This window comes from Styela clava, chromosome 5 (genome assembly GCF_964204865.1).
Source record: "Styela clava chromosome 5, kaStyClav1.hap1.2, whole genome shotgun sequence".
NCBI lineage: Eukaryota > Metazoa > Chordata > Ascidiacea > Stolidobranchia > Styelidae > Styela > Styela clava.
The window spans coordinates 20,538,374-20,552,145 of NC_135254.1; the positions used below are offsets into that span (position 1 = coordinate 20,538,374).

A 13,772-nucleotide genomic window follows, 5' to 3' on the forward strand; every position below is an offset into this window, starting at 1 on the left:
GTTGAAAAATATAGTAATTATGACGATAATAATATTACAATATAATTAACATTTTAACAAGAATATATAACAATAATTAGGCCAATAATGATGAGGTGGCTACTAAATAATAATGTTTAATATTTATGAATGGAGATTGCCACTGATTACGACAGAAAATTCATAAAAGATTAATGTACAACATGAAAATAGAGCATAGCGCAAATAGCTGTTTCAAGCACAAAATGTATCCAACGCAAATTACAAATGGAAAATAGATTAATATATAAAAAATACATCGATATGACATAACGGACAGATAATAGACTCTGCTGTTAAGTTTTTCAATGAAAAAAATGAAATTTTGGGAGCAATGACATACAAATATTCGAAACAAAAAACTGGTGATATTCAGGTATTCAAACATTCAATTATTCAAATAATCGAAATTACTGTTTTCGGCAATAATTATCAAAGAGATATCTTGCTTTTTATATGATGATATTGTAATCTAAATTTATTAAAAATATTTTAAACCGATTCGCTCTGCAGAAATAAATTATATAATATCAAAAATCCAAATGCTATGGTTTGAGGAAGACCTTGCCTGTGTGCTATAATTTGATTTGGTCCAAAGACTTAGAATGAAGGATAGAATGGTTCAGTTTAGTAACTCAAATAATGACCATAATAAACTATCTCTCAAAATTTGGTCCAAAACAAAATTGAATCGCAAAAAGTATTCAAAAGTCTTTGAACATTGACGAAAACTGTGCATCATTTTATAATATAATAATAAGGAAAGGCCAACAAAAGCAGATTGGAATTACTTGTACTTGTTGGAAATTACTTATATTACTATTCCAATCCAATTTAGAAGGGATATTCCATGAATCGTGTCACAAATTTATTAAACTTTACCAAAATATTAAAAAAGTAACATACAAAAGGTATTTCAACAATTCTATTTTAAAAAAAGTGTTTGATTTTCTGAACTTATATCGACATGTCATTTTATTTTTTAACAGCACAGGATGATAGAAAGAATCAATTGAAATTTAGAATCCCATCATATAATTAAATATTCCAGTAAATTTCATAAAACACACGAGTGCAGTTGAATGATCCATTATGTAAGATGGTAAAGATATACAACATACTAAATATATTTTACAAGCTAGAGGGAATGTTTGCCGGTTGCGATTGCTTGTTTAAATACTATAAAAATGTACACACACAAAGAGGGATTGGGGATCATGGTACAGGTATGCAGAGTTGGTCAACAAGATACAAACTAAACTGGAGTAACAACTATTAACAAGAAGAATAAGGAGTAAAAATGAAAATACCATATTGAGGATCAACAATTTACTGAAAAATTGCAACTGTAAAGTGACATGAATATGATTCATCTAAAGCGCATTTCGCCTTTTTGCTATGCTTATGACCATTTTCTAAATTAAAATTTGGGATTCAAATTTTCAATTCAGCGATTTTTATAATTTTGTACATGGGGAATCAAAGATTTTGATTCCTTTTGTCAGTGTGGATTATGACCAGGGATGAAAAGATTGTTTAGTTCAGACTCGAGTAACTCAATGACACTTTCATTATTGTATAACCAACAAAACTTTTCATAATAACATGACAGCGACCTATCACCTTTTTCGGTACTCCCGTAGTATGTGCAACAAGATGGTGGACACCGGAACGTAGTATGTGTATCAGGTCAGGGTTAGGCCATAATTTCAGGTACAAATACTACGGCTTACGGAAATCACTTGGCTAGTCCCTGAACTCGTAAGAGAACTAAAATAGGGAAAAATGGAATAAAATTATAGGACTAACCCTAACCTGGTACACATACTATGTTGAGGTGTCCGCCATCTTGTTGCACATACTACAGGAGAGCTCTTATTAAAATAAAAATTTCAAACTTCAGATTTTATTTGGAATATTGTAGTAGCAAATATATATCTAATCACATAACATATTTTTTCATGAAAATACGAATTTTACAGCCAAAAAAATTATTACCAGAATTCATTTTTTATTACCAAATACATTTCATTAATGATTATTTCCATGGTGCTATCGTACTCTAAATTGGAGGATATGCTTGTAGTGGTGTAAGGATTACCTACAACGTTCTCGTGAGAATTCAGAAATCAATATACATAGATTAGTTTAGGTGCACATTTATTAATATTTATAAAGGTTCACAAGGGTTCAATTGAAATACTATTATGTAACCAACAACACAATTTTATAAAATTGAGATCTTATATTTCAACGAATGTGTTTCAAGAATTTGTCTAAACTTAGCAAGTCACAAAAATAAAATTATCAATACTTTTTATGTACGAGGGAATTAGTGTTCATGTTCCATTTTACAGCTAAAACGTTGCTCCTAACTGTGTAGTGGCTGCTTTTTGCAGGCCTTGTTCAGAGTGAGAAGAGTACAAAAAGTATTCTACCACATACCAATTTATCAGTCTTAGTATTATAATCAATACATCTGTATTATAGAAATAGGGAAATTTTGAAACCTCAAGTCAAATTAGCTTTTACTAGAGTAATATAATCAGAAGTATGGTATGCGTCATACAGGGTATCCAAGACAAGCAGTGGTTAACCAAGCAAGACTAATCCTATTTATAGCAACATTTAACAGGAGGTAGTTGTAGCAACAAGCTGCTGACATGTACTGAACTACTAGCAGTACACTGACTCTATGATAACCTTGTACTACTACAATCAACAATGAATCTGGATAGTTCGATTTTCTAGAATTTAGATTTGCAACCTAAAATCTTGATAATATACAGGAAGATTGGATTTTATCGAAAAAAGTTTTCTAGATATCATATTGTTTCCTGCACACATATATTAAACTAAAATAAGAGCTCAGTACCGAAATAATGCAATGCACTGTTCATTATATATTAAATTAAAGAAACAAGTTGTTCTGTGATATTTTGTTTTAAACTTTGTGATGTAAATATTTCAACATCCATTCAAGACAATTAAGAACATTCAGGACAATATTGTCAAATTCAACATCCAATGCATGTACAGAAATACAGAATGAATCAAACAATTTATATAAATCTACTGGACTCACTAGTTTTTGAATGAGTGAGCAAAATATATAAATATATATCGAAAAATATCTGGATATACCAGCAAACTTTATTGAAAATTACATTATATCAACGGGAAATCATAAATACATTTTACGCATAAATTACCATTAAAATAAAATCCTACATTTTGCTACTAGTCGTTTGGAGATCAATAAGTTGGATTTTCATGTCGAAACTGATCCAAATCTACTTTTAAGTAATTTCATGAGCTATGCTTGAGCCCAAATAAACCGATTTATACCAAATGATTCTGTAACATTTTTAAATCTATGTATAATACGGTAAAATTAAATACAATGTACTAGCTATATTCATATAATAGCGTTGAGATGCGATGAGGAATTTGGAAATTACAGTAAATTATGAAAGCTATTTTGGCGAACAAAAAATAAAAAATAAAATTTTAGCAAATTAAGCTAGTCAATTTGAAAACAAAATGATGAGTGAGACTTTTTGCAAACAAAAACAACAACTCAGGTTTCTAATTCCAAAATTTCAGGAAACCCTTGTTTGATATTATGAAATATTGGCCTACATGTTTCTATGAACAAGGTAATAAGGTAACCCTATGTGTCATTTTAGAAGTAGCAAATCCAAGTATTATTTTATAATCTTATTCAGCTTTTAAATGACAATCTGTTCCTTAATACAAAATTTATGGACATGAATGACACTGTTATTGACAGTATTTAATTAACAATTCAAACCTTAGGAAAGCAATTTTCAAATTGGCAATAAATTTTCATTACCACTCTTAGAGCTTTCTGCCTTCAGGCAAACAAGTTTGGATTCCCTGAAAACAATAAATAAAAAATTCTACATTCAGTCGACAATCTATCGATGTGGATTTATATGAAGGAATACCCCTGAATAACCATATATTGCATTGCATCTAAAAGATGAGTTTAATCCTTTATTAATTAGTGTTCTGAATAACAGATAAAAATGTTAAAATTTTTGTTAAAACATCATTCGAAAAAAAAATTGTGAAATATGTAGGCAAATATAATTGACATTTCAAATGAATTGTTATACATTACAGAAAATTTGAAAGCATTTGGTTATAGATATTTTTTCATGGCCAATCAGTATCAGTAATTCAGGTCCTGTCAGATAATTTATCCTGGTTTTCTATAAAGTTTAGCTTGTGTTAATGCCAATATAGTGTTTTAAAGGTCATCACTCTCGAACGAGTGGTGCTTGCTTTCAAAAGAAACATTCCCATTATTTTCTTTCCAGCTTATCAAATTATATATTCGATAACTATGCATATTCAAATATGCTCTACAGATACACTTAGAAAACAAGCACAGCTATATTGAGATTAATGTTTGTTTTCAATCGAAAGTTTTAAATAAAAATAATTACCGTATGATTCATCAAATTGTGATTCATTGATCTACAGATACTAGTACATGAAACTAGGGATATAACTGTTTTATGTTCAAACAGAATTTGAAAAGATAATATTTTTTAAAGTACGTTCCTAAGAATTCAGATAATTATGAGTAATATTTTTGAGAAATTTCCTCTTTGTGTTTAGATAAGTTGATTCAAAAAGCCAAAATCTAATTTGCCAAGCATATTTTCTAACATACTACACCAATCAGATATACAACTTCTTATTCTGCTTTTATATTACAGTAATTATGAAGACTTCATCTACCCAAATTGTCAGAATTTCAATCTCAAAATAATGAAAGCCCATAAGTGACAAAAATACACAATAAACAGACACAGTAAATTGAAAGTTTAACAGCAAGTGTAGATATATTCACGAATATTGGTGGAAAATAAATTCATTTTGCGACTATTGTATGTATTCAAGATGGAGCTGAATTAACAAAACTTTATACTGTATACGTATAGCACAAAGGTTAGGCTTATGAAAGCATTATTGTTAAGGAATTTCACGAAAAAAACCTCAAAACACGCCGATTTGATGAAAAGTAATAAATTAATTTTTATATTATTCACTACACATGTTAAAATTAGTTGGAACCATGGGAAAAGCAAATTGACTACATTATAAACTAGTTATATTCAATAAATTTGGGAATTTGGGAATAATATAGAATAAATACCACTAAAACACCTTTTGAGCAAATTATCACACAGATATATTTTGCATGTACTAAAAACCAATCAAGATGTTGCTATTATTGAGGTCTCAGGATAAGCAAATATACAACAAATACTGTAACCTCCTCATCAATGAAATAGATTCACAAAAGAATCTATTACTAATTTTATGCCTCAAAATATTGTATTTGAAATAATAGATAATGTGATTTGGCCATTCCGCTACATTTAATTTCTCCAATCCAAATAGTAGCCTATATATAGAGAAAATAACTCCAGACTGGCAATTATCCACATATTGAACAAGAGCCAAAGCCAGGAATGATAGATGGTATTCTATGGTTCTATCTTTGAATGTATTTCGATTCTGAATATTACAATATAAATGGTCTTCTTATAGAGCGAAACCAGTATACTCTATTTCACTTCATAATATTCTCATTTTACTGGATTAAATTTATCACAAATCATGAATTCACTATAAAATTGTAACAAGGAATAACAGTAATTTCGATTATTTGAATCAATAAAACAGAGTTTTTACAAAATGCATTAATTTTAAGCATAACAACCCAACAAAACCATTTGCATACCCTAGATTCCTTTATAAAATATTGGTGAAGTGTAGTCTTAGTAAGTTATAATATGAGTAATTTATATCATGTGGAAACAAACTTCTACACTTTCATCTTATGATGTACAAGCAAATGAATCACATATGAACATAGTGGTACAAAAGCCTTGGAACACAGAGATAAGAGTCTACCAAATGGCTGATTTATAGACAATAGAATATAGTATTAATAAAAGGTTGAATAAGAAAAAACAAAATTTTACAGATGGAACAAAGTGATTATCATAAACTAAAATACAGAAATATGCAAGATATTATAATACAACAACTAAATTTTATTTGGTCCACATACCTAACTTGGCACAGAACAAGAACATATAAGTATATAGTAGTAGATAGAAGAAACCAATACATGGCTGATGATGACTAGTGACAAAAATAATAACACACATACCACAATTTGCATCTGACCATCAAGCTAAACTGGATAACTTGAAATTAGGTTGTTATCCCGGCAGTAGACAAAAATATTTTCTCAAATAACAACATCACAAGTTTTCACATAAGTATTTCCCAGTTAAAAATCTCTTCTTAATAAGTGATATTCGGTATCCGATTCCAGAAAGTTCAAAATTAGCTCCGCTTAGTGTATTTCCTTCTGATAAAAACTGCATAGCTAAAGCACTAGGCTTACTAGGCCCAGAGCTCATAGTCAAAGTACTCTCCAAACATCCCGCGCTTGCTTCTGATATTCTACCTGGAATTTGCCAACATAGACGATTTTGTGCAGCCATCCATTTACTTTGCGGTGTCGACTGCACATTTGTGACCGTTCCATGCACAGGTACAATTACATTAAGTGATTGCAGTGCTGCTGATGAAGCAGATGAATTATGTTTGTAGTCTATTTTTATCTTGGTCATTTCAGGTTCACATTTCCACTCTGATGTTACATGCAACGGCAGTGTTTGGTGAGATGAAGGGACAATATATGACAATATACGAATATTATAATGTGGACTGTTTGGATCTTTTTCTGTCATATTTTTAACATGCGTTAAAAGCGATGGCATGTCAAAATGAAAAGCATGAGTGGATGCTTCACTCGCAAATAAATCTTTCTTCAATAAGTTGGTATCATGTGGAGAAAGACCAGTCAAATTTTTAGAATCAGGGCAGCTTACCTTGAAACTCAAAACAGGGGGGTTTGGATTTGAGGTGAATGCCCTTGTTATTCCTGCAGGGAAAGATATCTGAATGTCTCCTGTTACTTTAGTTAATGTTTTTGTATTATCGACTCCCTTGAAATAGGCATTAACTGTTTCTGTGAAAGCAATTGCAATAGGAATTGGGTCATTTTGAGACAAGGTTAGTGGGCTCGGTCCCCGAGAGTGACTAGAAAAACCCGGAACAGAGCTTTCAGAAGATGAGAGAACTGGAGTGCCAGCACCTCCTGCTGATGACAGAGAAGACCAACTTTCTGATGACGCTAGCGGTGCTGAGTGAGATTTTGGTGGTTCAAAATTGGCTGGCCGAGCTGCATTGACAACAGACAAATCAGTCGGTCGGGTGTGTGGTAGTAAAGGAGGTGCTGGACCTCCTGGTTTTGGCGGTCTTGGTGGAGGAATATCAGGGTTTATGTCTGTAGAATCATCCATAGCCAAGATATCATCAAGAGATTTTGCTGATGCCGAATGAGGTATTGAACCTGGTATAGGTGGTGCTGGGCCTTTTTTGATAGAGTTGTTCCGGCTTTTCACAGACTTAGATGGTTTAGAAATTGGAGCTTTACTAAAAAAATCAGTTACTTCTTCAGATACATTATCTTTATCAATACTTGATGTTCGGCTCAAACTATCTTGAGACACAGTAGGTGGGCTTTTTGTTCCCCCATTTGAAAATAATTGCAACAATTCATCAGTAGACAACTTCTCTGATTTCTTTTGCCCTTCTTTGGAACTTTTTTCTGATCTGTTATTTTCCACTACTGCCAGAGATAATTTTTTCATTCCCAATGGCGAAGGTGATCCAAGAGTTAGATTTTTTGTTACAGCATTCAAAGTTTCCAGATCACTTCCTCCTGAATCTGTTGTTACTGCTTCTTTAGGTTTAATATGAACTTGAATCTTCTTCCTGGACGCATCATCAGAATCTGAATCTGAATCAGAATCACTACTAAACTGAAAATTATTTTTCTCAGATGCATGATCAGGTGTTTCCGGTCTGATAGTAAAACCTTCTTCATCCACTCTATACTCTGGTTCTTTTTCAGGAGAATCAATCGATTCTGCATCTTTGCTGTCTTTGCTACTGGAACTATTAGTACTGACATCATTTCTTTGCTTAGCTTTCCTGCGTCTGATGCCACCAAATAATCCTCCAGATCCTTCCTTTTTACTTTTAGTTGGCTGTTGAGGTGGAGGAATTGGCAATGAGGCATCAACAGGGTTTTCATGATTTGAAGTTCCATTTTCTACTACTGGAATAGAACCTGCCATTCCTGGAGTATACGGTTCAAACAGAATTGTCATTGGTCGTTCGGTTCCAGTGCCTTTTTGCTCTGAATATTGTTGTAAAAGATATCCGACTGTGTTTTCATTTATTTGCCTTCGGAATTCTTGATGAACTTGATTTATCAAAACGTGAGCATTTTCGAATGATAGAATATATGTGTCCAGCACTGACTTCATGTGGTGAAGATGCTCCTGTTCAATTTTCTGAAACTTTTGCGCAGAATCAAACATTTTTTCTTCAAACAAATGTCGAGCAACTGCATGCTTACCGACCTGTGATTTATATTCTTCAGCAGCTTTACGACTTTTAGTTCCTGCTTTTTCTATTTCTTTTTGTGCACCGCCCGACATTTTAAGCCTCTCTTCTTCGGCACAAACTTGATTGTATTTTTCTTTATATTTCATCACAGAAGTGGTAGCAGTTTGAATATTATGCAATGCATCAACAGTCCCACTAAATGTATCCTTGCTGTGTTTATGCTTATTTTTTTGCTCCTCCAAATATTTCGATAAGTCTTTGATAATATCTTGTAACTTGAGCACAATATCCATATGGCAGCTGGATATTTTTTCTGTCATTACTTTTAGGACATCCATTAGCGGCGCGAACGTACCAAGCGGATTGCAGTTCGCTGCTACTTTGGCTAACTTAGTCATGTGTTTAGCATACATTTCTTCAGCACTGGCACTTTCTCGAATAAAATCTTGTAAATCCTTGACAGATATTTGGCCATGTTTCATGTTATGATGTAAAACGTTAAATCCAAGATTCTTCTCACCCCAGAAATGACCAGCAAAATGATCAGCTGGACTTTGTAGGGGTTGAACAGTTGAATGAAGTAGATTTCCACTTGTTGGATCTTCAGGTATCGGAGATGATAGCAGATCCATTATTGGATCTCTGATAAGATGTTCCAAAGCAAAAAATAAAGCTTTTTATAATAGGCAACTGTCCTAGTAAACAAAAAGTGTAGCAAACAAAAAACAAGACTTTTTAGAATATGAAAGACTCTCTTGATGAATACTACTATAGCTAAGTTAGTTAATAAAAACATTTTGATTTAAACTATGGGATAGCATTGTTTTCAGAGAATCATCAAGTCAAAATTGGCTAAATTGTATCTTTTCGTACTTCTAGTGGGCACGTCTCAACAATTTTTGCATATGTCATTTTTAACCCCCATTTGACCACGCCATCCAAAAATTACGTCACTACCGTATGACACAAAATTGACGTGACGCCAGGACTCACAGACAATCACTCAAAATTGAGTCTTATACCTGTGTTTACAGAGTCATACTCTCTCTCATTTTCTTGATGTAACGATCCCGATATGACAGAGAGGACTGGCAATATTGAGGTAATTATCGTCAGCACTGAAGCTATTTCAGGCGATCATAGCTCCAGTTTAGCAAGCCCTACTGCTCTATGACAGAGGTTGGCAACCTCGCTGTCTTGTGTCGCTCGCGGGCCAAAATTGAGGGTTAGGGTTTTTCTGTGTGTTGCCATTTGCCTAATTATAATAAAATTGTAGGCTTGTTAAACGAATAGCTGTTCACTAAATTGTTGGATAATAATATTTTTTATCTACTCATGTCTCACAATAAATTGAAGAATAATCAACTCGAGGCGTGGATTATAAAATATTCCTCGTCAAAACCACCGTTTCTCGCTATAATTCAGTGAAGTGTTGCGGGCCACATTGTAGGTTGACGACCCCTGCTTTATGACGGCACCGTAGTCAGGTAGGGCTTACAGGCTTCAGAGGGCTCAGGGGTACGGTACCGGTACCGGTACCGATACTAGAATACCGGTAACCTTTCCTATCCCACGGGATACTGGGATAATAAACACCCGTAGCCTAGTTAACGTTAAATCCTATCTGTTGCTGTCGGTACTGTAATGCCATACATGATGTGCAACAGACAGTCCCCAAACTCGTAATAGAACTAAAATAAGGAAAATCGAAATAAAATTATGGCCTAGGAGTACCCTTTGGACATCGTACGCTACTGGCCCGCTAGGTGGCAAACAGTAGTGCCGTAAATATATACTACTACGGTAGTGCCGAACAAAATTCGTATTCGGTCAGTTTCACCGTAAATATATACTACTGTACTACGGTTTCACAACCACCATGGTCGCGGACCAGATTGTCAAGACACGACTAAATGAAATTTTCGAGACATCGTTTTAAACTTACTTCAGCTGTAGTGAGCTCTAATTTGGACGATCTGTCTCTTTCAGCCTGTTGTTTTTAACCTCCCTTTACAACGAGTCGTGAATTTTATTATCATTATTTATTTCATAATTTATGTTATCATAATTTATTATATATATATTTTATAATATAATTTTGTTTAATATATATAGATGTGTTTCGTGATTTTGGTTTGTTTGTTCCGGCCATGTACATCGGAATATCGGTTCTCGTTATCACATGTACCAAATCTTGCGCTCTGGTCCAGGGGTGCACAACTCAAATGAGGACTCGTGCCAAATTTTTCGAATAAAATCTTGTGGCGTGCCACGCTAATCGTTGGTATTGTAAATTAACTCCGGTAAAACACACATCAAACAAATTTCAATAACTATACCGAATTGATTGAAACAATTTAATGTCCTGAACAACAGCTGATTTTGATATAAACGTGATATTTTAATGTATAATATAAATAAAAATATTTTTTCACAAAAACCTTTCGCGTGCCACGTTTGAGCGTATGGCGTGCCAAATTTGGCACGCGTGCCCCGTGTTGTGCACCCCTGCTCTGGTCGACATCGATGTTTTCTTGATTTTTTCGAGGACGAGCGTTTTGCTCAAAAATGGAAGGAATAAATTTGCAACCTAAATTTCCAAATTTAATTTTTATTAATAATATTATCTTTCGTGTAGGCTTTGATCACTCTTATCGCCACCCTAAAATAAAAAGTGTAGGCATATTTACGGGCCTACTGTACAATATCTTTACTACTGGCTTTTTTTGCGTTAAATAAAACTTCTGAAATTAAGTCACTGCGTAAAAATACATTCATATTGTGTTCAGATATTCGCAATAGCTTTGTGCAATCCAATTAATTTAGAGACGCGTAAATTAGAACTGATATATATATATTTAAGTTTGCGGCCCGCAATGAGTTACCTCATGTGAGAGTGGCCCGCGGCCAGTTGGTTGGACATGCCTGCTTTAGACATACTGTACTTACTTGCCTATAGCAAAGCCAAAAGGATTACTGTACATTTGATAATGAACTTAACAGTCAAAAAGCTAGACAGGCGGGTAACGAAAATGCCACTACCTTAAAAACAAGGCAACAGATTGTAAATGAGTATTCTGATTGATGGATTTTTATTATGTATAGTGACAAAAACGAGAAGAAAGGTTGATGAAGCATTGCCGATTTCGGAGCAAATAGTTGATAGGTGCAAGATGACATCGAATGGTTTAAATATCACGTAAAATTCATCTTAATCAATCACGTTAAATTCAACTAGCTAGTTAAGAATTCCCCAAACTAATATGACGCATGTGTCGCGGACCATAGCGTATTGTGTGTATATATATTTTTATGTTTATAAACTGTTAAGATGACCTTATTCAATGCTATTTTGTCAGAATCCGACCACTCACTACACGTGAGAGGAAAACTATATCTTTCGCTCTCTACTCTGGCCAACGGGCTGAAGGTCGGCGGCGTTTTGTTGTGCCATCCGTTATAAATCGTCACGCTAATAACCGAATTGCGTAAGTCATTTTTGGCGATTTTGAGTTTTTAATAAAATAGGTATTTATGTAATGCTGCGCACCTGTCTGTTAACTCAGATTTTATTTTAAGAACTCCGAAACCCATGAAATGGAGATTTAGTATGACATGCTCATTTGTGCAATTGTTTCGTCATAATGAATTATCATTTTTACCGCAGGACTATTGTGACGTCATAAAGACAAAATAATCTCGGCGAAGTATTTTCGAGTTTTTGCATCTCGAATTCTAGCTTAGCGCGTATTAATTTCAATTTATACTACAGTATAGGAAAGCGTGCACTTGTGATATTCACTGTCCGAGTCCAATTCACCTTGATTGGCTTCTATATTGGGTGCATTGCTGTTTTATTCCTTATATTTAATCTTAGTCTTATTTCGGTGGGCGAATAATAATAAAAAATAATGTAATTGAAACTGATTAGCTTTTCTGGGGATTGGACATTGTAGATACTGAGAATTACATCCGTTTTTGGAATGTTTAATTTTCAGGACTGGTGCATATAGTAAAGTTGCAAAATTGCGTATGTTCCCAAGTCATAGACACATTTCTGCCCAAGTCACAGTGCGGCATTATGACGTCACTTAACCGCGTCATACAAATTAACTTGAATCCGGCTACGATCAAAAAATTGAAACATAGCAAATTATTGATTCTCAATGGCATAACAATATCATTAGGAAGTTTTTTACGTTTTTCTCAAAACTGCTAAAAATGACTTACGCAATTCAGTTATTAGCGTGACGATATGCTGTTTGAAGTTGTCGTATAATAAACATCCAATCAGGAATCCTTGAGTCTTCTGATTCATCTACAGCCACAGTAGCAACATACTTTCTTTTTACTGCGACAATGGCGAGCACGTAGCGGATTTGAACAAAATTATTGGCGGCAGCTCTGAAGGTTTGGTGGCTGAAACGAATTTCAGCATGGAAGAATCTAGTACTGGGAGCGTTAAATTCAGCAGCGGTGTTTCCAGCAGACCATGGCTACATTTTGGGAAAGGAGCCAGGGTTGTCATATTGGCTTTTTTAACGCCAAATTTGTCAATTTTGGCTTTTTTCAAGCGCGTTTGGCGTCAGAATTTCCGTTTGGCTTTTTGGCGTTTTTTTAAGTCTATTCTAGTGTCTATTATTAAAATCATATGAAATACAATATTTAGTGTGTAACAACTGAACAATAGCCTATTACCTGTACTTATTAGCTACTTAACATTAGGATTTCCTGGAGCATCAATTTTCTTGTTTGTTACATTAACTCTTAACCATACCCAATAAGAAATAATTGCAGTTTCTGCAGCTGCTCAGACAGATGTTCAGGCAGGGTTGTAAACATTGCCGCGTTTTTATAGTTTTGCGTGTTATTTGTCAGTTTTACGTTCTGTTTCCAAAAAATAGTTGTATAACTTAATTTTCATTATGCCTGATATGGTTTATGTGAGCTTTAGTTTAATTCTGCAATTGCAGTAACGATGTGATTAACTACGCTAAAATTACTGAATTAGATATCAGTGGTCCACCTGTGAGCGGCAGGGGGTTAGATAATTTTTTAATAAAATTGATGGTTTATAAATTTCAAAAGTAAAAAAATATTCAATAAAAAAGGACGATATAAGGAGAATTTTTTATGGTATATCACAAGTTTAAGTAGAAACATGTAGGTATTAGAGATGTACCGATACCACTTTTGTCGCCGATACCGATCCGATACCA

General features: G+C 33.8%; 1 protein-coding gene across 1 annotated transcript; it reads right to left on the reverse strand.

Moving 5' to 3' along the window:
* Positions 1-81: 81 nt before the first annotated feature.
* LOC120344026 (F-BAR domain only protein 2-like) lies at positions 82-9,263 on the reverse strand. Its single transcript, XM_078112801.1, has one exon. It carries the CDS (start codon positions 9,183-9,185, stop codon positions 6,330-6,332), a length of 2,856 nt encoding a protein of 951 aa, XP_077968927.1. The 5' UTR covers positions 9,186-9,263; the 3' UTR covers positions 82-6,329.
* Positions 9,264-13,772: the final 4,509 nt, after the last annotated feature.